The following is a 23,753-nucleotide window of genomic DNA, read 5'->3' as shown; positions in this document are numbered from 1 at the left end:
TTATTACTCATATATGATTTTGGTTTTTTTTTATAATAATAATATTCTAATAAATTTACAATAAATGAGTCCATTATAACATCAAACAATTGGTGCTAGTTATACTATGAAAAATGATGATAAATCGCAATACTTCCCTACAGGGAACTCCAAAACTGATCGGGTATGAAGAGAAACTTCAGACGAACACAATAATAATCAAACTAATAACCTTACTGAAGATGCAATAGCAAGAAACTCCTCCTCTCCAACTTTAGTCCGCACTCCATCAATCATCAGATGCCCTTTAACACCTTCTAAACTAATATCGCCCCCATTGTATGGTTCACAATCTGCCTCAGTCTCCTTCACTTTCTTAATAGAATTATCCAAGTCTTGGATGGCGCACTCAGTTTTTCTTTTGTTGCATTGCTTCAGTTCCTTGAACTCCTTATTCTCGCATAATTTTACTACTTCCGTGCTTTCGTTGTTGCAGTCAAAGAAAGGAAGACGGCCTAAAAAACCTGTTGTACAAGGAAGCATGCCAATGGGACAGGGTTTCCACGATTTGACCACATCCCGACAGCTCTTTGGTCTCGAGTCGGATTCTTTTGGTTTTATAGCCTTGCCATTGATTCGAGACTGTTTGATCAACTCAAATCTCTCTTCAGCGCAAAGGAGAGAATCTTCTAGTTGAGAAAGAGGGATGACCTCACCTGGGGGGTTAGAGTTAGGTTCTAAATCTGATGGTCCCAGTAAAGAAAGTTTCTTTAGTTTATGGAGTAAAGAGAGGTCGCCGATCAGATGTGCGATAATTAAGGCGGATCCCATTAGTTGCTTGTTTTCAGGAAAGGATATCAAAAGACATCTATGGAGAAGTCCAGTTAAAGATGCTTTGCGTCTCACGGCCAGAAAACCTTGGTGTTCTGAAGATTCTTCATGATGACCAGTAGTTAAGATCTTCAAATGAGGAACAAGCGACTCAAACAAACACAAAAGTAACTCAAATCCGTGAGCTTTGAGTGAATTCTCCAGAAGCCGGTGTTCCCCTGATGAAGATTTACATGATCATTAAACCATGGATGAAAATACAAGACAGGGTCTTCAAACTAATTGTACAAAGGCAGCCAGCAAAGATTACGTGCATAATAGAACTCTTAGTGGATACATAAATAACCATGGATGATATTCCAACATTAAATGCCCTACAGACACGCGAGAATAAGGTGAAAAGCAATTGTTTAGTTACCTTCCATCTTTTCAAGAATGGTATCAGCAAGCGTTACAAGAAATTCTGGTTCTCTTCTGGATAATTTCAAGACAATAGATTTCCAGTCATCATATGCAGTTTGCTTATTTTCACTACTCTGTTCAATTTGGGAATCTTCCAAGTGCTCCTTTAAATTGGACGATTCTAATGCACTAAGCAAGAACTCCAACAGAACATGTGCCACTTGAGGAGAAAATGAAGAATATAAAAGCAGAACTTTCTTCAGTAGTTTGGAATGCCGGTTCTTCAATTTGCTAAGTTGGCTCTTACAATCTGAAATGTTAGGGCATTTCCCACACACAGATTAGGGCGCTTGCGAAAATAAGATAATGTTAAGCTGCACAAAGCAAAATCCCAATAAACTAAGCAATATATGGTAAAACTTGTTTTTTATACATTCAAATGTACTTTCATAAATACAAAATAAAAATCCAACGCTCAGGTCTCAGCAGAGTTAGAATATGATTGCTTTCCAGCAGCAAGAAAGAAAAATTTATTTTGTGCTTTGGTATACAGTACACCATGACCTAATGTGGCATAACCACTATATTATTCATTATACACATGGGTGCCATATAAATTTCAAGTAAAATCCATACATATTAGGTAACACATCAACCTATGTTACACCGGGTGCTTTTCAACAGCAATAGACTGATCCTATCATGTGTGTTTACCACAGTCTATCATGTGAATATAATGTTCAACACAAATAGGTGTGAGAATAATTGAAATAAAAGTATCCATAAAATCCCACTTCACTCATCCAAATACACCTCGGTAACTATTAGCTAGGAATACATGCCACTGATTCGTCACTTTGCATTGAATTTGGCATTCATCCATCATTTAGGGGAAAAAATTTATTTTTTAAAACCATCAATTTCAAATCTGTATGCTATGTTAAGCAATAAATGAATTTTATTTCCTGTTATAAATTATAATACTTCGTATCGAGTTCGAACCAAAACTGTAAACTATCCAAATTCTTATAAATTCATAAAATCCATGCAGCCTAAGTGAGTCTTGAGAGGCTGCATAATTTGATGTTCATGTGGAGAAAGATGTATAGTACATACACAGGCTGGTAAAAACAATTAAGTAACTATGTTCCGGTCATAAAAGAAGTAATTATGATGCAAATTCATCAGGACTTAACTAAATAAAGATAAAAAAAATTCAACTCACGTTTTCCCTTGGGACTTGAATTACTAGCTCGCACAGCTATTTTTGCTTTCTGACAGAGAGCAACTTTCTGTAGTCGGTGCTTAATTTTTTTCTCGAGGTTTTCCTTCTGAATGTTTTGATTAGGAATGACCTTTTCTTGAGGTTCCCAATAATATGATATTAACCAATCTTTTGCCTGGAAGTTAAATAACAGATCCAAAAGCATCAATATCTCAAAAACATACAGCAATAGCCATTTGAAGATACAATCACAGTTTATCACACCATAAAACTCAAAGATCACATTATAAGATGGCATAGAAACTTCAACAGAGAAGAAGATAGATGTTCAATTGTTTTTCAGGGAATAGATAAATGGCGAGATTAAAATGTTTCCCTAAAGTTATTTCTGTAACCATTCCAAGGTAACATGTCCACCGGCCTCCATAGCAAACAGATCAAGGTTTCTGAAGAAAAGGAATAAGGTGTGTTTGAGATATGAAAGCAGGGACATTTACAACATATAGAACTCCCCTTAGTCAATTTAGAAAGCTAGCTGGATTAACCTTTTTATCAACAAAATTTAAAATCATCCCATACAAATATTTCCTCACAAATGTGGGATATGTTAGGAAAACGAAACAGAGAACATATCAAGTTGTCCAAAAAATTTCCATTATTTATTTTCCTAAATTATTTTGCGGAAAAAACAAAAACAGATAGAAACATAGCCAATGTTTTCAAGGAAAAGCCAAAATCACAATAAATTTATGCAGAAAACAATCGAGACATAAATAGAAAATTAAAACATAATATCCGATAACAAGCTATTAGTCATTAGTTAAAATCAAAACTGACCTTTTCTGAGGCACAACGGAGAAGTCGGAGAGAAGGGAGATCACGATGAGAACCCTCTATAAGTATCCCAATATCACAAACAGATCATAGATAAGAGAACAAACAAAAATGTGTGACATATGAAATCACTGTGGAGAGAATTTAAGAGAAGACAAAACTAAAATTCAACCAAATATATATTGAGGGGTTACTCACCATGACGAATATCAATCAGCATTCGTGGGATGCCAATGGCATTAGCTGCTTCACCAATTGAAATTTCATCCTTTATTCGTGTTTTCTCAATTATGCCATTGACAAGCCTTTAGAAATCCGACAAAACAAAAACAACCAAAGAAAATAACATTAAACATATTCTCAAACTTAAAGAGAAAAATGTTGAAAACAGAAAATAGAATAGCTACCTCATAATTGCCATGCAATATTGCATGGACAGCGCTTCCTCTGACTGCCGAACACTTTCATTCAAATCATGTCTGTGATTAAAACACAGAAATAAAAACTATAGAGAGAAAAGTAGAAAGGTAATGTACCATGTACACTATCAGACTAAGATTCCTTCAGCAACCTATCAACTGGATTTAAAGCAGTCATTAAGGTAATCGAGTAGAATGCATCTTATACTTATCGAGCCATGTGTAACTTCATTTGAAATAAGTGATAATTTAAATAATGGACTTATATATTTTTCTAAATATTAAAGAAATATTCTCTAGCTGAAATTCTACAAGGCATTAACATATCAATTCAAAAAAAATCATCTTTGTTGAATTTCATTATTAAAATCATTACTAGATAAAAACAAACGAACCAAAAGGCCTTCCAAACTAGCATATTATATTGCTGATTTTACTTACTGAGAGGCATAACAGCTCCTCCTAACAAATGAAGGTAAAAAGTAGGGATCAATTCCAATGGGTCCATGAAAAACTAACAAGCATCAAGAAGCCTATAACCTGTTGTTTTCCGAATTCAACAATTACAAAACTAGACAAAAAGTCATACACAGTATCACAGATTAATCATACCCAACTCCAAACATGCTTCTTTTACAATGCTTAAAAAAACAAGGATTACCTAAAGGACGGATCTTGCTGCTGGGTTTCAATAATCGAAGCTGTAACTTCAACCGCCACAGGAATGCAGCTCCTACTCCGCCACGTCCGTATCTAAAAAAACCCACACACAAAAAAAGGAAACGCTGTTCATTCAATCGCATAGACATAAAATAAATGCTAAATTAATTATTGCATAAAGTACTTACTCTTTGAAGGGCAGAGGCAACTAAATCTGGAGAAGAGGAGAAAAGTGATTCTCTGACGAACCGCCAGTCATCCCAGCTTAACCAACTCACAGTTTTGAAGCCGTCGGATTCGTGTGTTGGGCCTTCGTTATAAGCAAACAGTGTGTTATCCATAGCTTATGACTCTTCCCCTTCTTTCCCTGAGCCTCACCAGACGCGGAAGATAATAAGCTAGCAGAAGAAAATCCCAAAAGCGTATCCGAAGCGGAGCGGCCGGACAGTGGCGGCGAGAGTAGAGTTTGGGTGGTGATGGAGCCAATATATTCTAAATAATGAAAGTATCCCGCAGGTTTTTCCCTTACTAATTAATTTTTTTTTAATAATGTTTTAATTTTTTTAAGTATATTCCAAGTTATTTAAAAACGAAAATAATTTCTTATTTTAAAAATCATTATCGATGCTATATACAAATATCAAACCCTAGCAAATATTTTAATTAAACCAATAAAAATACCTCCTTTTATATCATTTAATAAAACATAATGAAAGTTTATTGTACAAAATTTATAAAATATAATCTCATTATGACTATCATACCAAATCTTTTCACTTTCTCAGATTTTTTAAAATATAAAATATTATATTTTAATAATAATGAATAAATATATTTATCTAAAAATAATTAAGACAAAAATTTGTGTGAGATGAACTCACAGATCATATTTTATGAGATCTATTTGTGTCATCAATTAAAACGTATTATTTTTTATGGTTAGATTATTACTTTTTATTGTGAATATCGGTAGGATTGATCCGTCTCATAGATAAAAATTCGTGAAACCGTATCAAAAGTTACGAATTGAATAATTAATTAGACTGAAAAATAGATAGGCAAGTGGCTGCACGCGTGAATTGCTAACCCTTGGAATATATATGTGTGTGTTTGTACATACTATGTACCACGAAACTACATTGTTCATTTCAGTAAAAATATTATAAAAAAAGATAAAAATATTTCATGTTTTTTTAATAAAATTTAACATAAAAATCTATCAATTTTAGTAAATCGGTGACTCACTTATTAATCCCATAATCTATTATTTATTTTTTTTAAATCTTATAATAACAAAATATTTATTTTACCATTTAATATAATATAAATTATTTGTAATTTTAATCATACCCACTACCTACATTTTTTTTATTAAAATTTAATCAATAAGATTAAAAATACATGCACAGAAATTACCGATATATATTAAATATTTATATATTATTTCTTAAGTTAAACCTCTTTTACTAATTAAATTTAATATAATAATTATTACGCAAAAATTAAAATCATGTATTAAATTTTTTATAAAAAAAAATTTTAAAACTTGATGTTGCGCGAAGATATATTTGTTTCCGCGTAACGTTAGAAAATCGCACCGAATAACAAATCTACAAAAATAAATACGAAATAGTTAATACAAAATGAAAAAAACGAAACTTAAAAAAATTTATAGAGGTTCAGTAACCAGAGAGAGAGGCGAAAATCGATTAAGGAAAATGTTCAGGGACCTCGGTCTATATAGAATCATACGAAAAAACCGTCGCTGTTTCCGACGGTTAAATCATTGACTGTCGCTAATAGCGACAGTTTCTTCAAAACCCGTCGCCGATCAACATATTTAGCAACGGTTTTACTAACAACCGTCGCTAGATTAGCGACAGATTAAGAAAAACCGTCGCTATTTCTCAAAATACTCTTTACTTTTTTATTTTCTCTCCTACCAAATCAATTTTAAAAAACTAATAAATTTCATTTTACATTTTAAAAACATTCTCTAATTAGGAATGTGTAATATTATCGTTTTGTTTTTGCGTTTAGATCAACGAATCTTTTTCAAAATTTCAGGAAGAAAAGTTTCATTAACAATGAGACTATGATTTCAGAAAAAAATACTAGAAAGAAAATTTTGAAACCGACTCTTCCTGGGTATTGTTATTCATATGAACTCAATCTTAAATGAATTAATGATCACAAAAACGAGTCATTTAAGTTAATTCTCGAATTTTACATAGGTTTTTTTGACTTTTCATGAGCTCATAATGTGTTCCGCTCTCGTCGGGACAAATATTTAATAATTTCGAATATAAATCAAATAATATCTCATCAAATCAGAGTTGATTATAAATGATCGTGTAGATATTTTTATTTTGGCAAAAACTTGTGTGAGACGGTCTCACGGGTCGTATTTTGTGAGACAAATATCTTATTTAGGTCATCTATGAAAAAATATTACTTTTTATTGTGAATATCGGTAAGTTTGACTCGTCTCACATATAAAGATTCGTGAGACCGTCTCACAAGAGACATATTCCTTTATTTTTAGAGATGAAAATTACCATGATAGAAAAAGTTGATTGATTCCTCAAAAATAATATGAACTCGGTAGACAATGTTGACTTACTTTTAAGATGTGATGAATAGCTATGTTCTTAAACCACGACTTTTCCACTATTAATTTATCTTTATCTTGCACTCTTTGAATTGGTCTATGGCATAATTACTAATTGAAATTTCTAGATGATCGAATATAAAAAATTCATGTACAATTTAATTTGCTCAATATATATAATATATATTTATATCGGTACGGTGTATTTCACATTCATCTCTTGTTAATACATGTAAACGATATTATGAATCTATGATGAATTTGAAATGTACAAAAATTTAGTGTCGTATGAAATATCTACTCAAATCAAATCATTTATTCTTAATCATATCATCCAAACGGAACCTAGTTGATTTTGGATCCAACTAAAGTCGTTATATAAATTAAGAACTCGGAATATTCAAGAATTAATCTTAAAAGAATATTAGATAGTAGCTAGGTATTAAATGATCAAATTAAAACGAAATGGGAGGGAACTGATTAATCAACACAAAGCACATTCCTTCCACAAAAGAATTGTTGATTGTGAGTGGGAGTAGTTGACATTTTAGTGTGGGGAGATCGGCTGAGTGCAAGCTTCCAAGATTTTCCTAAGCATCACGCCACCTTCAACATATTCCAAGTCAATGAATGGGAATTGCCAAATTGTTCAAATAAATTTTATTTTATTTTTTGTTTGGAATTGATCTTTGTTCAAATATGGATAAACAATAATATCTTAAATTACTTTTATTTTCTCCTCAATTCTTTCTATATAAAGACATGCAAACGCCATTCAGCATCAACAGTACTCGCTACAAATGGCAGGAAAGCTTGTATTCATAGCACAGCTCCTGCTCCTACCCTTCCTCTTACACACTGCTGCCGCCAACCGCGGCGGAATTGCCGTTTACTGGGGTCAAAACGGCAATGAAGGAACCTTGGCAGCAACCTGCGCCACCGGCAGATTCTCCTACGTCAACATCGCATTCCTCTACATATTCGGGAGTGGCCAATCCCCCCGGCTCAACCTCGCTGGCCACTGCGACCCCTTTATCACTGGTGCATGCAACTTCGTCAGCGACGGAATCCGCGCCTGCCAGAGGCGGGGCATAAGGGTTTTCCTCTCAATCGGCGGAGGCGTCGGGAGTTACTCCCTCTCCTCCAGAGAAGATGCAAGGAATCTCTCCGTTTATCTGTGGCAAACTTTTCTCGGCGGCGGGAGAAGAAACTCCACCTCTAGGCCGTTGGGCGACGCTGTTTTGGACGGCATAGACTTGGATATCGAGCTCGGTTCTTCCCTGTATTACGACGATCTAGTAAGATATCTGAAATCTTACAGCATATATGGCAGAAGAGTGTTCATAACGGGAGCACCGCAGTGCCCATTTCCCGATAGATTGTTGGGGGCTGCTTTGAACACAAGACTTTTCGATTTTGTGTGGATCCAATTTTACAATAACCCGCCATGCCAGTATTCTTCGGGGAATATTACTAACTTGGTGAATTCTTGGAGGCTCTGGACGAGCTCTGTCAACGCTAGGAGGATATTTTTGGGGCTTCCGGCGGCGCCGCAGGCTGCCGGAAGTGGGTTTATCCCGCCGGATGTGCTGACCGGGCAGATTCTGCCATTGATAAAGAGATCACCGAAGTATGGTGGTGTGATGCTGTGGTCAAAATATTGGGATGATCAGAGTGGATACAGTTCCTCTATTCTTGCAAAAGTGTGAATTTGAAGTTTGTTAAAGGGAAAAGAGTTTTTCCCACTAACTTTATTAATTCCAGTATTTTTTTCATTGAGTTTTTAAATTTTAATTTTGATACAATAATTTAAATTTTTCCATTATTTTAATTTAATTGTTAATGTGTTGCAAGAAAATTATGACATGAAATTAAAAATATCAACAAAACATTGAAAAATACTGACTTGTGAGATATCATGTTAGTCATTGAACCAAAATTATCGAAAATAAAAAAATTAGTGTACTAAAACTAAACTTTAAAATTTTAATATCACAAAACACAAAATTAAACAAATTTGGACAAAAAAATCATTTTCCTTAAATTAAAAATGTTGGCTTGTGTAATATAATTAATCCTTTCATCGCACTTGAATATTTAAAAGTTGTTAAAACAAACATACCCTCACCGACTACATTTGCCTAATAGACATGAAATATTTAAAAATTAAAACAAAAACTGAATGAAATCTCCCAGCTCTAATTAAAAATGTTCCAAACTCAATAAATTCATTACAATATATTCTCAACAAATTTCATATCTAAACACGAATAATAAAAGGTTAAATATCGAGGGTGAAAAAACAGTAGAACAAACTGAATAACTTGTCGCACGATTAGGTTATTGCACCAACGTCTCTTAGCTCGGAGAATCCAACAAGAATCGAATACCGATCAACATAATATAGGCAGGCATAGATCTCCGAATCCTTCCTTCCCCGTCTAAACTTTCCTGACCTGAATATTATGAGTCGATTGGAACCTCCAAATGGGTTGCCTGCCACTTTGGACAAGAGCGACCGGCTCCCCATCTTTCACCATTCCTTGATTCTATAAGTTGACAAGAAGTCAATTTTGGAAAAATATAGTAGCTTTATTCTTCACATGATATATTGCATGAAATTAAGTGTCCACTCTATTACGGATCTAGAGTGTTTTTCAAGACATTGAGTATACCGGGGGAACTTACTCGGCCATAGCTCGACTAGTAAAAAAGACTAGATGATAGTCAGATCTTAATCGTGATGAAATTTTACCTTTAATAAAGCCAACGCATCGGCAAATGTCTCGTCAGCATCAGCAGAAAACTCCATGTATATGGGGCAAATGCCCTGGTACAAAGCCAGTCTCTGCTGTATTCTCTTCCTGTTGCACGATCACAGGATAGAAATCTATCAATGACTGACTTTTCAGAAGTCTTATGAACTGAAACACCAGTGTAACATGTTCAATTACTTTCAGGATATTCATTTTTCGTTAAGTTATTAGATGTATCTTGCTAGTTTTACTTTTGTCGAGATTTTTTTTATAAGAATGATGCACTTGCTTTGACACTTGAGCTACGGCAGTATAATTTCATGCTTTTAAACATTTTTTCTTTTGAAAAAGTAGTTAGTAGATGTTGCAAGATATTCAAGTACTTACTCATTTGTAAAAGCAAATATTGTGCCAGAAGGACGATAATGGCTCAATAGAATTGCCATGAACCCGGTTCTGGTGAAGACAACAATTGAAGTTCCAAGGGTGTTTGACATCATTGTGGCATGGAATGCAAACATTTCGCTCATATGTTTCTGCAGGAACAAAAGCAAACAGTGAATTTTGGTGGCACTAGGTGTTAGTGCAGATGCATCGCGTGGCACGAGGCTGTAAATTCTCGAACCAAAGAGTTGCCCTGACCTTGAAGGCTTGGCCCAGATTTGGGGGAGTTTGTGCACCAACTATGGTAGCTTCAGTCCTCAAAGAGACTGTGTGCATGACCTTTGCAGCCTTCAGAGGAAACCTTCGATAGAAGTGAAATAAAAATCAGTACAAGTACAATGGTCATGGTACACAAGACAGAAAATTACATAAGAAAGGGAAAATTATCAAATACCAAAATCAAAGAAACGATTACTACTTACTTCCCATGTGCAGTTTCTCCAGAAAGCATTACTGCATCAGCGCCTTCTCGAACAGCGATGGCAATATCTGATACCTCTGCTCGGGTAGGTGTGGGATGAACTATCATGCTCTCGAGCATATTTGTAGCCACTATGACCGCTTTTCCCATGCTGCGACATATTCTTATAATCTCTTCCTTCACGGGATAAATTTACCTCGTAATATGTTAATGGTGTTTGATGACGTTACTGGTACATTAAAATGCTACCATCAATGTCCCCAGCCCCTCTACTTAGCAAAGCAGACTGAGAGACATAAATGCTTTCCTAACCATTGCATGAGTCATGACATTATTACCTGCAATAGAGGAACCTCTTCGATTGGCAACTCTGCACCAAGATCCCCTCTGGCAACCATAGCCTGAGAAAGAAAACAGAAAGGGCTATCAACTTGCTGGGCCGGGTAAATACTCAAGAAACTGGGTGGTGATGATTTGAAAACATAACTAATAGTTGATTTTGCTCCAAATAAATACAGCCTCAAAATCCCAAGAGCTGATTCAGTGGTTTCCAGGTAGCTGACCACCAGGAGACTAGAAATCCTACCCACACCTAGGTGAGCCACCACTATTCGTTATAAATTGCTCTATTAATGCACTTTCAGAAAATATGACCAGTTAATGCTACAAGGATTAACTGAATCTCAAATTAATCAAGACTTAAATATGAAAATCACCCAGAAACAAATCGACTTTTTCAGACTGAGGTTTGTTTTTGCTCGAGATTTGAAGCAACTGAAATGTCGCAACAGTTTTCTTTCAAATATGTGATTCAAAAATTCAATTTCTCACCCCGTCAGATGCAGTTATGATCGAATGCAGGTTCGGAATGGAATCTGCACTTTCAATTTTGACAATGACATGAATGTCTGCACCACAATCTGCATGGTAAAAGTTATTAAACTTTATGTTAAAAATACATCAATTAAGTCAACAGGCACAAAACAGCTTTTGTAAGCTGTACACAACTTGAAATTTACCTTTCAGATAATTCTTCAATTCATGCACCACAGACGCATCCTTGACAAAGGAAACTGCATAGAAATCAACTTTATTGTCGACTCCAAATTTGATATCGTCCCAGTCCTTTTCTGTGCAAGTTAGGTCCATAAGGTCATTACAACAGTCACCCAGAAAACCAAAAATGGAAATGCTCCAGTGGTCAAATCAAAATGTTACACCCCACTGCCCCAGCAGCAACATGATTATTGAACATGAACGCTGAGGCCGTGCTAAAAATTTGATTGCTGAGAGAGTCAGACCAGTAATGGATGGCAGTGTTGCACTTTTCCCTCTAACATTAAGATGTCTTCGGGATTTGAGCTCTCCTCCGTCAACTACTTCACATTTCACCGAGTCTTCGGTTTTGGATTTTACAGTTAATGACATCATACCACCTACAGGATCAAGAGATAATCAACATTGCAGTGCAGATATATCCAACATTACAAATGCCTCGAAATGGATACAGCAATTTTTACCCAACTTAATAATCCTGTAAAGGTGAAATCTACTGACAGCACACCACCACCACCAGAAAACAGAATTAATGGGTAAATGGGGTGCTCCTGACACCCAAATGATGTTCAAGACAAGAAATTTCTACATGAGCTTGTGTAGTACAAAATTTCTCAAGTCGATTTTGATAGTCGGGTAAACAGACTAATGACTTAAGAACTACTCCAGATTTCAAAATCAGACTGGCAAATCCACCGCACTAAACTACAGTTGCGCCACACGACCTTACCAATAGTTGAATAAGTTTGACCCATGTCACGAACTAAGACATATCAAGAGCTATGCTGTTGTACACAGTTCACACCTTCCTATGTGATAGATATTTCAATTTTCCATTGATAAGAGAATTTTAAAAAATCTGAAGGCCACCACAATGTCGTGAAGTGGCACAATCATCTCTCCATTGTGGAAGAAGCAAGGGTTCAAGCCCAGGTGACAACAAAAACTCAATTACCAAGTTGTAATAAAAAAAAATTCCAAAGCATTATACCATCAACAAGAAGCATGTCTCCCACTTCTACATCATTTACGAAATCATCATAGTTGACACTGACACAGTCTGTTGTGCCCACTCCTCTACGAATTGTGAAAGTAAATTCTTGACCACTATTTAATTCAATTGGCTGGGGTAAATCGCCACTCCTAACCTCAGGACCCTGTGACATCCACATAAAAACATGAGATAACAATAATATTAAATATAAAAATTGCGACACAGACTTACAGTTGTTGCTCTCATAAAGAATATTTCAAAATTTCCTCTTAGATGGCATACTACTACCCTTGCTGTACTTTGTACTATACCTCCTTCAGAATTGATACGCCAAGAGGGGGAAATTTTAATATCTTTGACTATAAATTAATGGCAGTTTCTTTCAGATATGAACATGGCTCGCATTTAATAGCTTCAGAATAACTAAGAGCTCTCAGTTAAACAACTATTAATCGTGCTGGAACAAAGAATAGAAAGCGCTGAAACCTAACCTAGTACATTGCTACGCTCTACAATAATGTTTTAATTCTAGGTTCGAAAGCCAATACAACTTTCAAATGCATAGCATATTCACCACCAGATATAGTGATGACATTTAGACAAAAACATCCTTTTATATTTAAAAATTTCCGTCAGTGAAAATTAACAATAATGATTAATTTGATTGAAGGTATGACTTTGTCAACTTGATAGCCACTACAAGTACAATAAGAAAATGCCTAGGAACCAAAGGTTGAAAGCCTTGCCTTGGTGTCAAGCATGATGGCGATAACATTGCCTTTTGTCTGGGCATTATATTCCTTAACCAAGTCTATGACCTTCTGGTGAGATCCATGGTCACCATGAGACATATTAAGACGAGCAACATTCATTCCAGCCTCCGCCAGCTTCCATATCATTTCCTTCGTGTTGGTTGAGGGACCAATTGTGCAAACAATCTTTGTCTTGCGCCTGACCATAGGTTTAGACCACATACCAGCTGATGTGTTCTCAAGTTGCTGAATCTCCTCCATGTAATGATTTTTCCCTGCTACCTGGTCAATAGATACACAACAAGAAAGATAAACTACTTTGTGTTGTACCTCGAGTTTTATCATTTGATACATCTTCGTTTATGGATCATCAGAGGTTCAAATAGACTCCACATTAAAAAATAGCACCAGTTCAAACCCCAAGTAACTTTAAGTCTCAGAAATAACATGGGAAAGTTCCAATCCTAAATAAATTGAAGTAAAGAATAGCCTCATAATGGGTGTGCTTGTGCATGATATAGATGAGGTGGAAAACTTAAAAAAAAAATCTTCATATTTTAAAATATCTAATCCCAAATGAATGCCACCAACATGGCTAACTATGGTATTACAAAATCAATTTCTTCACATGGAATTACCATCGAGGCCAAAGGGTTACAAGAAATTACAATTCAGAAATATAGTCACATGCCGAGAAACTGTTTAAAGGTAATTTCAGCTGTCAACGCAGTAGCATTAATGCGCCGATTCTTAAATGTAGAATCATGAAAGACATCGATTCTCGCAATAATTGCAATCCATCTCATGCATGCTTCGAAAAAAATGCGTGGAAGCTCAGTAGCGTCCAACAAAATAGAAGCAAATAAATCTAGAAAGACGCATTCACCAGCCCAACACATTTTGAAAATAAAAGAAATCAAATTAAACACACGAAACCTTGACAACATCTTCAGGAATCACCGGAACGACCTCTGGCTCGGCACTCGAAGATCTAAGAGCAGATACCGGCACGCTGACGTGGATGGCTCCACGGCGGCTGCTCTTCTCAGGTTGAGCCAAAACCTTCAAAGCGAAGCCAGAATACGGCTTGAGCTTCTCAGATCGGCTTTGGATGGATCCAGAGCTAGGACTGGGAGCAAATGCACCATGAATCAACCGCGTCGCCACCACTTGAGCCATGCAGCAGCCAAAAATTCTGAGAGAGATGGAGATGAAGATAGAGCAGTGTGAGAGAGATTCCGAGAGAAGGAGAGGTATAAATTGAGCGAGTGTTTGGAGAAATCGCCGAGAAATTTGGAGTGTGCGAAGGCTTCTTGTTTGTGTCGAAATATGGGAGAGAAAAATAGAGGCTACTTCCCTTTGTTCAAAACAGTTGAGGTTTTAGAAGAAACGTCTTTGGGCAAAGCTATGTCGTTTTGGGAAGCTAAAGATTTAGTGGGGAAAATGACTGACATGGCATTTGATAATAAAACGCGTAACAATTGGTATAAAAACAATTAATTTATCGTTAATTTTTTAGTTTAAAAGTATTCAAGTAACTCGCAAACTCGAATAAGAACAATTAAAATTCGAACTCGTCTCGAGTAAATAGTCGAGTCGAGCAACTCGAGCTCGGCCAAACTTGAGTCGAGTTTTGTCCGAGTCGCCCTAGTTCCAACATAATTCAACAACAAACAAAAAGATCCTACATACTTACTCTAAGAATAATTTTCCTTAGCACAAGCACATATCCAATTGTCACCGATATAAATTTAAAATAATAATAAGAATAACAAATTATATATATATGGTTCTTCAACAAGTATAAATTCTTCATTTGTACAGTACAAATCCTCAGAAACCACTACCCCCTCCCCCACCCAAAAAACACCACATCTTACAAAAATAAATAACTAAACCAGTATGAAGCAAAAGGCTTGCAGATGATTCCAACTCTAAAACCCGGCAAAATAAACATGCACCACAAGAACACAAGACATGAGGATGCTCATGATATAGATGTGACTCGAACCGAGTGATCAGCCGATCCTGTCAAAAAGATTGGCAAAGTTGGATGCCAATCTACTGTTGTGATTGATCCACGATGAGGAAGAGTTCTCATGCCACTTCTATTAGATCGAACCTGTCAAAGAAGGGAAGAAAAATAAGTTGGTTTCACTAATTTAGCGTCGTATCCATAACACTTTATACAAGCCTCCGAATTATCAAGAACACACTGAAAAAAAACGTCGAGAATCTAAGAGAACGGGAGTCCCTTATCAGTTACCTGGTATATAGGTGCTCTTCTTGAACCAGATGTCACCAGAAGCTTTCTCCCGTTTGCATCTAAAGCTATTTCATGTCTGTAGAGAGATGAGTTCCCAGGTTTGCAAAACCTAAATCAGACAAGTGACTAATGTTAACTAACACATTATCCGTAAACTTGGATTTATTCCACAAATATAAAAAAAATGGACAAATCTGTAAAACATTAAAAGAAGAAAGAAGGACAAACTTTCTAATAGCACGATGAAACCCATGTTATATTATCTTAAACGAGTAAAAGTACAAGGACAATGGGGCCTTACAATAATTTTGAAACAACTGAATTCACCAAGTATGTCCTGGAGGACCGAATTTTTGGGGATAATGTTATGCGGATGTCAAAGAGTTTGACTGACTTTGTCGGTTAGCAGCAGGGATGCAAGAAGAGAGAAAGACCACTGTTCTGTGGTTTGTAATTTGTATGGTCATATTAATTCTTGGTATTCTAATAAAATTAATGAAAATATTCTTCCCCGTCATTGCTCACACAAAAACTAAAAAAAACTGAAGGACGAAGAAAGAAAGAAAGAAAGAAAGAACAACACAGGTGAATGTTGTTCATGTCCAAGAGGAAGCAAACCCAAAAATATAAATTGACATAGTGTCACAGCATGGTTGCACCTAACCTGTAAGTCACTAGGCACAACATTTCTGCAGCTCAAATAGAGAACCCGTGAACATATGCGAGTGACAATGAAAATGCAAAATCGGAGGACATAACATGAATATGACATTCAGTAACCTCACACCTGCTGCAATTTCTTGACCACGTGATTTTTCCTTGATTGTGCAAGCTCCATTCAAATATCTGGTGTCAAGTTTCAAGTTAGATTCCAGAAACTCGGTAGAAGAGAAACTTTTTCATTGACCATGAGGAAAAAAATACATTAACGATTTAAGAGTGTTTAAGAGCAACAATTTTGGAAAAAGCTAACTACTCAAACGTGTTATGCGTGTGATTGAGCAGGATAACCAAGAGAATATGAAATACTTGCATTTCCATCAGTGCCAAAGCTGAAAATGCTAGTCTCATCAGGCCCAAAAAGAATAGAGTTGATAGCACAATCATGAGCAGGCCATCCAGTAACTTGCTGGCCAGCAGACATGTCTTCCTCCAGTTAAAGTGTGTGTATTTGCTACTTTCATGACAAATTGAAATCTATTATTAGAGTGACGCTAGTTATTTATTTTCAAAATGTGGAAAAGGATACCAAACATATGGATCATTCCATCAGTTGCAGCAGCTGCTAAAAGCTTTCCATTGTGATTGAAACTCAAAGAAGTAATTGCTGGCGGATCTTTACCCAGAGGAAGGACTGCCTTTGATGAAGATTAAAAAAGTAAGGTGATTCTTATTTAGAAGAGAAAAGATTGGTGTAAAATGAATTTGAGATCACAAAAATAAATCCAGAAAACAGATATTTACATACCATAGATTTCCATGTCCTCATGTTCCACACGGTTAATGAAGCAAATCCCAAGCGATTGACATAGCCTGTGCCTTGTCTACAAATATTACATGACCAAATGTATGATATTCAGAGAAGAATTAATTTTTTCAATGTGCCTTGTCTACAAATATTACATGACCAAATGTATGATATTCAGAGAAGAATTAATTTTTTCAATGATATACACGGTCTACAGAATTTTTCCATCACTATTAGAAGTAGAAAAATAGATCAAAGATCATGTAAATAATTTTTCTAAAGAATAACAAAGTTGTAACAAATTTTATAAAGAACAAAAAAAGTCGTGTTTCCATCTCCACGTATACGTTATAACACATCATACATGTTAAGAAAGAAATGTTAACAGTTGTGAATTTGAAAGGTATCATTTCCTCAGTTAGAACAACAGACTGCTCATGAATACGTTGCTACAAAACAGTCGAACTCTATTTCCTTGGGAACGAGATAATTGTGGAGGTAGTCAATTACTTGTCTTACACTTATTTAGTTCAAGCTCAAACAGCTTAAATATTTTCTTGCTATTCCGTAGCAATATTATCATCAAATGCCAATGAGAAAAAATTGGTTCACGTCTTTTCAGTTTGGAAACTACTGTCTAGCATTCAACACCAATCCTTCATTACCAAGTATGAAATATTTAGGGCCATCGCTCGAACTTGTTCTTGACAAAATCAAATGCTTTAGGTGTTTTTGGGAAGTGCAAACAGCAAGCTAAAACATTGCAAACACCCTGAAGCTCCACTGGCATACACAACCACCACCACACGCTTGACAGTGCAAAAGGTATACAAAATCATAAGTGTCAAGCACCTAGTGGAAGCTGCTGCCGAAACAAAAATAGGCTCCACAGGGCTGCATTTCAGATCCAGAATGCTGGTCAACAGAAACATGAGAGAGCAATAAGATGAAATGAAAATTATAGATATAGTTTCAAGAATATTGTACTAATGAAACAAGGTTCGGGAGACAACGGAAAAGGGAAAAAGACAATGGGCTGACGTATCAGCTGACTGAACCTGGGGTATGCTTCAGTTGAGTTGAGATCGCAAACAACGCGCTTAGCATCTATATTCCACACTTTAATGCCTCCATTAGAAGTGCCTATCAGTAGCTTTAGTCAAATAGACAATAATAGGGCATCAAAAGACCAGTCTTCATTACCACAAATAATTCACAACAGGAAAAAAATAATTTCGGATATATGTTCTGAAAAATATAAAGCTCAGTGGCATACCAAGCGGTCAGATTTGCAGTCCCACTCAAGGGACATGATTTCAGCTCCACAATAAATGGTAGCATTTCTAGATGTTGGTGCTGATGAAGCATACGTCCATATCCTTCATCAAACAACATTCATTAAAGAAAAGCCGTATTGAGGCCAAATATAGACAGTATATCGAAAGGTAAGCCAAGAATTTAAACCCTAGCGTAATCAACTTTGTTCTCTTCTCCAGCCCCTTTCCCTATGTACAACATCCTTCGGTAAATCCATTATTTTTTGTTCCGAAGTGTTTTGCATATTTGTCCAAGATCAAACTCAAGAACAAAGCCCAAATTAACTCTGATACTTGTTTGAGATAAAATGAAGTTTAAATTAAAAAAAAATTACAACAAAATTACAAAAACTTTAACAAATAGGCAAATACAAAATAAAGAACAAACAATATATCAGAGAAAGCGTATTTATATGTGGCTCTAGTATCCATTGACACTGAAGGATTGTTGCAAAGCAGCCTTTCAACAGTTCAGATAAGCAACTATTAATTGCACGCTGCATATACAGACAACAAGAATGTAAGAAAATATTATTACGGCAACTACCTGACTGTGCCATCAATAGAAGCACTAGCAATATTATCACCGGAGGCAGAAAAGCGACAACAGCTGATTGGACTTGTGTGCCCCAAAAATGTATCCTATGTAAGAATAGCGTAAAGCGTGTTAAATAGCGTAAGGCGTGTTAATTTAAGATATGGGAGAGAAATCAGCAAGTTTTAAAGATAAGGAAATGCGCACAAGGTTTTGAATTTTTTTTAATGAAAACAAAAACGCCAACCAAGTGCAATTTATTTCAAAAAGAATTTACCTGAAATACTGTTTTTACTTCTGGAAAATCGTCTTCGCTCTGCAGATCCCCACTTCCTGAGCAGGTATTATTTAACAAAACATCAGGATGAAGAGTGAAAGTTGACACATCAGTAAAGGCATCTCGTTCAGAGCACACATGTACAATTCAACACCACTTAAAGCTACATCCAAATGCTTCATTAGACAACCTCGTAGTTTACACCTAAGAAAATATAACATACATTGTTTGATACCTGGACAGATTTAATCAACTCCAAGCTGAATAAGAATTCATTTTTTTATAAGAAATATTTATTGACGATTAAAAATGATGAACCATCAAGAGGATAAACCATCATCTCAATACAATAGCAAGCATTCCATTGTCGTACAAATTTCATTTTGAGACATGACACTCGAGATGTTCCTAGATCTTGATTCAAACCAACATGAACACTCCAATTAAGATGGCCTTAAATGGGGTTCCTTCAATAAAGAGAAAAAATCCCCTTCTCTTGCACTTGCTAGAAAAACTAGCCCGCATTATTTTCTGAGTTTTACCTGTGTTCCACACTTGTAACCTTTTATAACAAGGATCCCAAACATGTGGTCAATCACACACAAATTCGTATTTTTTGGCCAAACCCAATTAACACCAAATTCCATCAGGCTCTACGGCCAAATACCTGGTGAAGCTACAAGAGAGGAGGAGGTCTCCAGATTTTTCATAAGTTTTATAGTGCACGTAAGAATTGAAGAATAACACCTTCAAGGGATTGTCTATGTGATACATCACAAACACTCAATTTATAAAGCAATAAAATCCAATTAAATACTTGGACATGATGGCCGATGGGCATCTAATATTTCAAAAGGAGAAGAATTCTTATCGGGGGGAATAGGGTTGTCGATCAAAACATTATAGAAAGAAATGGAACCAAGCTCTCTAGGATCCAAACTCATTGGTCGTAAGATGTTTGAAATTGAACAATTGTGATATGTAGATGATTTAATATAAGCAGAATATATACATAAACTTACCAACAGCAGTTGCATCAAGGACTGTTTCGCCAGTATCACCACTACTATTTTCATCAGCGTGATTATTCAACCTATCCCCTGCATCCAGAGATTCCATAACTTGAAGATTGCCCTCAGGCAAATATGGTTCTTTTTCTACCATGTGAGAAATTGAGTGTGCTTGATCTTCATATGAAATACTAGCTTCTTCAGAACCACTAAAATAATAAAAAAGACATCAATTATTGATGATTATATATACAGCAAACTCCCCTTTTCCTAGAGACGTTAAAAAATATTGGCGCAAAATAAAAATATAGAAGATACCTCCTTGACTGTGACAAAAGATCGTCTTTTTCCTTTAACAAAGTCTGAAGTTGGGATAATTTAAGACTAAGTTGCTTAATTTCTTTCTTGAGACGGTTCACGGTATCCCTTTCAGAACTTAGCTTCAATAAGGCTGGGATTCGTGGATACGATAAGGAAAAATCAAAATCATACTTTATAGCTATCAAATACCACTCAGAGAAATTAAGTCTCCCACTGCTAGGTAAGTGGTTAAAAATACATTAAGGAAATGTTCAACTGCATAAACCACAACTTTTTCACAATTTAATAGCACATCAAGAAGCTGAATAACACATTATTATTGTGACATCAAATGAAGGAAAAAGGAATGATTCTCCAGTAAAACAAATAAAATACATTATGGACAAGTAAAGTTTTTTTCATAAATTCTACTTTCACTTAACATCATGACAATGCGAACCCATAAACTAAATGGAGAAAGCTTGATTAATATAATTTTGGGTTGCATTAGAGTAGGTGTAAAATTCAAAAACAATTTATCTGAGGAAACCGATCCCCTATCCACTTTGGGGCTTCACATTTACTTCGAGGACACGTGGAAAAATGAATAGAAGTTTTTACTGGTCATTCAGACCGACAATAAAAGAACTTTACTTTATAGAAGGATATGAGAACCATTGAAAATTTCACTCAAGAAATTCCTGACAGAAAGATGTAATGCGCGGAACCACTCCTCAGAGAAGTACACGCGAAATTGCGGATCCAAGTGCGGCTTCTGAAGGTATGGAATTGCTGCAAGAAATCAAAAAATATAAAAATTAAAAAACGAAACAGAGAGAACTGGAGACATTTGAATTAAGCTATATTGATACAGAAACAGGGTACAGACCGAACCACGAAATCCAGCTTTCGTCTCTGTGCAGCAAATCATTTCCAAAGACCCCGAAAAAATCCAACACTTTGTCTTTTCTCGCACATTTTAATGCATTAACAATGTAATAACGCAGAATCGACTCATCCAATTTCGAAATCGTAGCAATCCACGACGAATCTGAATACGAAAAGCACTTCTTGAAAAATCCAAGTAAATCTATCAACTTCTCAGCCTCGAATTTGGGGATGTAAACCGAGAAAATCAGGTCTAGAATCTTATCCACTTGAAACCCCTTGCCGATATCAGTGGATAACTCCCTCTCCAAACACTGTAAAGTACTCGTAAATCCTCTAAACACGAGAAATTCTCTCACAAGTTCCTCTGCGAACTTCATTTTCTCCATTCTATTCCCCGAATGCGAGTGAAATTCCAATCAAAAGTTTGTTGCACCCGGAGAATTGATTCTTGATTTTTGATTTCAGAGATTCTTTATTAGTTTGTCTCGACTTGAACTGCAACCCACGCATCGATATCTAATCGTTTGCAGGTCATATAGGTTTTCAAAATTCAACCTAAAAAATTATTTCCGATTTGGGAAGGAAGGCGAGCGCTTAATTAGTGGCAAGAGGTTTCATTCTTTACTCTATGATACGACGATATTTGCAGCAGTAGAACTGTTCGATTTACTTGTCTGATTTTATTAATTAAGTTAATATAAGATTTACTTATTTACACAAAAAATAACGATTATAAATTATCATGTAATAAAAAAAAAACCATACATTAGCAAATTAAATTTGTCAAAAACTTGTGTGAGACGGTCTTACGGGTCATATTTTGTGAGACAGTTTACTTTTTTATTCTAAGAATATTACTTTTTATTATGAATATCAGTAAGGTTGACTCGTTTCATAGATAAAGATCTGTGAGACCTGTCTCACAAAAGAACTGCTCATTAAATTTTTATCTTAATTTGGTTGATTGATTAGATAGATTTTATTCCTTCCAATTTTTTCCGAATAGGTAAATCACGGATTCAAATGGTATATATATCAAAACAAGGGTGAAGTGAATATGCATATATACTATACTCAGTAAATAGCTAATAACTCCCAAAGCGCATACTTAAATAATCAATCGAATTGATATTCAAATGAGTGCAACAAGCACGTTATTATGGCACTTATATTAAAGTATAAGTGTCATATCACTAGTGACGTACACATCGATCAAGTATACTCAGGTTCAATTAAATCTACGGGACCGTGATTAATATGTATCTACGAACCCGAGAGAAAGTGTTATGTGTCTATTTTCGTTACATGAGTCGACTTGATTTATATCTACCATGAAAAGTTATATATTTTTTTGGCATAAATTGAGTTGAGTCGAATTGAATAACAGTCTCACAATAATTTTTTGACGAAAAACCTTCAATTACAAAAATAACATGCGATAGGATGACGTCTTGTATTCAAATATCCAGACTGGATTTTTGGATATTGGTTGGTTGAGAATTCAATATAAATTCGATCACAATGGGTATGTCCAAATATATTAACTCATAGGGTGTGTTTGATTGATGTGATTAAATAAGAATAGATGAATAATCACATGCTTATTTAATGTTTGGTTAAAATTTTACAATATATTAACAATCATTTTGACCCGGTTTAAGACCTAATTTTATGATTAATTATTTGATTATTAATCTAACAAATTAAGTGAAATAAATTATCAACACACCACAAATTACATTTTTTTCCTCTTATCTCTTATGAAAATAAAATTTATTAAATTCTAATTTATTGTGATTATCGTAATATTTTCAAATATATTTCTAATAAATATATTTAAATTAATTTTATTTAAACATAAATTATAATTATAAATATTTAATAATCTATTTAATTATTTTAAGAATATTTATAATTATTTAAAAATAACAATAATATTATAATATCAGTAGACTTTATTTAACATTAAAATTAATATTCAAAATATTACTGCTATTTTAATTATTAGTTATAAATATTTAATTATCTATCAAATTATTTTAAAATATATATAATTATTTAAAAAAAAAACAAAATTATTATTAAAATTTTATTTAATATTAACATTCAAAATATTATTGTTATTTTAATTATTAAAGTAAATGTATATTTATAAATTTATTTAATTGTCTATCCAATTATTATAAGAATATATATTTAATTAACACTTGGGACATTTTGGTCATTAAAATAAAATTTATAAAATTAATCCATTAATCATTTATTTATCTTATCACACGTATTAAACGGAACCACAGATAAACCCT

General features: G+C 34.8%; 4 protein-coding genes across 13 annotated transcripts; 1 reads left to right on the top strand and 3 right to left on the bottom strand.

Annotated features, from left to right (window-relative positions):
• Nucleotides 1-14: 14 nt before the first annotated feature.
• On the bottom strand, nt 15-4,909 carry LOC140817587 (uncharacterized). Its single transcript, XM_073177350.1, has 8 exons — nt 4,539-4,909; nt 4,352-4,443; nt 3,679-3,750; nt 3,470-3,576; nt 3,275-3,330; nt 2,438-2,612; nt 1,229-1,522; nt 15-1,028 (listed from the first exon to the last, which is right to left on the bottom strand). The coding sequence occupies exons 1-8, from the start codon at nt 4,689-4,691 to the stop codon at nt 199-201; spliced, it is 1,779 nt and encodes a 592-aa protein (XP_073033451.1). The 5' UTR covers nt 4,692-4,909; the 3' UTR covers nt 15-198.
• A 2,795-nt stretch (nt 4,910-7,704) lies between these two features.
• LOC140817588 (hevamine-A-like) lies at nt 7,705-8,758 on the top strand. Its single transcript, XM_073177351.1, has one exon. The coding sequence runs from the start codon at nt 7,762-7,764 to the stop codon at nt 8,668-8,670; it is 909 nt and encodes a 302-aa protein (XP_073033452.1). The 5' UTR covers nt 7,705-7,761; the 3' UTR covers nt 8,671-8,758.
• A 382-nt stretch (nt 8,759-9,140) lies between these two features.
• On the bottom strand, nt 9,141-14,764 carry LOC140816791 (plastidial pyruvate kinase 2-like). Of its 2 annotated transcripts, none has more exons than XM_073176242.1 (12): nt 14,321-14,764; nt 13,379-13,639; nt 12,630-12,795; nt 11,884-12,018; nt 11,602-11,712; nt 11,414-11,502; nt 10,921-10,983; nt 10,584-10,759; nt 10,360-10,462; nt 10,105-10,253; nt 9,717-9,825; nt 9,141-9,510 (listed from the first exon to the last, which is right to left on the bottom strand). In XM_073176242.1, exons 1-12 carry the CDS (start codon nt 14,561-14,563, stop codon nt 9,403-9,405), a joined length of 1,713 nt encoding a protein of 570 aa, XP_073032343.1. In that variant the 5' UTR covers nt 14,564-14,764; the 3' UTR covers nt 9,141-9,402. The 2 variants fall into 2 exon arrangements, with proteins under 2 accessions (XP_073032343.1, XP_073032342.1); XM_073176241.1 differs by having other exon boundaries at nt 13,379-13,666; nt 14,321-14,762.
• A 403-nt stretch (nt 14,765-15,167) lies between these two features.
• LOC140816790 (uncharacterized) lies at nt 15,168-22,098 on the bottom strand. Of its 9 annotated transcripts, XR_012114641.1 has the most exons (16): nt 21,446-22,098; nt 21,227-21,348; nt 20,575-20,717; nt 20,269-20,465; nt 19,247-19,302; nt 18,982-19,076; nt 18,395-18,497; nt 18,177-18,271; nt 17,971-18,033; nt 17,119-17,194; nt 16,900-17,008; nt 16,684-16,796; nt 16,438-16,496; nt 16,315-16,339; nt 15,651-15,759; nt 15,460-15,506 (listed from the first exon to the last, which is right to left on the bottom strand). XR_012114641.1 is itself a non-coding variant. In XM_073176240.1 (15 exons), exons 1-15 carry the CDS (start codon nt 21,485-21,487, stop codon nt 15,372-15,374), a joined length of 1,512 nt encoding a protein of 503 aa, XP_073032341.1. In that variant the 5' UTR covers nt 21,488-21,712; the 3' UTR covers nt 15,168-15,371. The 9 variants fall into 9 exon arrangements, 5 of the variants coding, with proteins under 5 accessions (XP_073032341.1, XP_073032338.1, XP_073032337.1 ...); XM_073176240.1 differs by lacking the exon at nt 16,315-16,339 and having other exon boundaries at nt 15,168-15,506; nt 21,451-21,712; XM_073176236.1 differs by lacking the exon at nt 16,315-16,339 and having other exon boundaries at nt 15,170-15,506; nt 21,446-22,097.
• Nucleotides 22,099-23,753: the final 1,655 nt, after the last annotated feature.

Source organism: Primulina eburnea, chromosome 16, assembly GCF_022965805.1.
Source record: "Primulina eburnea isolate SZY01 chromosome 16, ASM2296580v1, whole genome shotgun sequence".
In the NCBI taxonomy this organism is placed as follows: Eukaryota; Viridiplantae; Streptophyta; class Magnoliopsida; order Lamiales; family Gesneriaceae; genus Primulina; species Primulina eburnea.
The sequence above is the reverse complement of the archived record's forward strand: the minus strand, read 5'-3'. Positions and strand labels throughout refer to the sequence as shown.

Coding starts and splice junctions, on each gene's coding strand:
- LOC140816790 (XM_073176236.1), bottom strand. CDS start 21,833: ATGGAGAAAATGAAGTTCGCAGAGGAACTTGTGAGAGAATTTCTCGTG. Junction 20,718..21,226: donor GTGAAATTTTCAATGGTTCT/CATATCCTTCTA, acceptor TTATCGTATCCA/CGAATCCCAGCCTTATTGAA. Junction 18,272..18,394: donor ACTGCAAATCTGACCGCTTG/GTATGCCACTGA, acceptor ATTTGACTAAAG/CTACTGATAGGCACTTCTAA.
- LOC140817587 (XM_073177350.1), bottom strand. CDS start 4,691: ATGGATAACACACTGTTTGCTTATAACGAAGGCCCAACACACGAATCC. Junction 4,444..4,538: donor TTGCCTCTGCCCTTCAAAGA/GTAAGTACTTTA, acceptor GGGTTTTTTTAG/ATACGGACGTGGCGGAGTAG. Junction 3,751..4,351: donor CAGCAAGATCCGTCCTTTAG/GTAATCCTTGTT, acceptor TTTTAATCACAG/ACATGATTTGAATGAAAGTG.
- LOC140816791 (XM_073176241.1), bottom strand. CDS start 14,563: ATGGCTCAAGTGGTGGCGACGCGGTTGATTCATGGTGCATTTGCTCCC. Junction 11,503..11,601: donor ATTGAAGAATTATCTGAAAG/GTAAATTTCAAG, acceptor TTTACCATGCAG/ATTGTGGTGCAGACATTCAT. Junction 10,463..10,583: donor GGAGAAACTGCACATGGGAA/GTAAGTAGTAAT, acceptor CTTCTATCGAAG/GTTTCCTCTGAAGGCTGCAA.
- LOC140817588 (XM_073177351.1), top strand. CDS start 7,762: ATGGCAGGAAAGCTTGTATTCATAGCACAGCTCCTGCTCCTACCCTTC.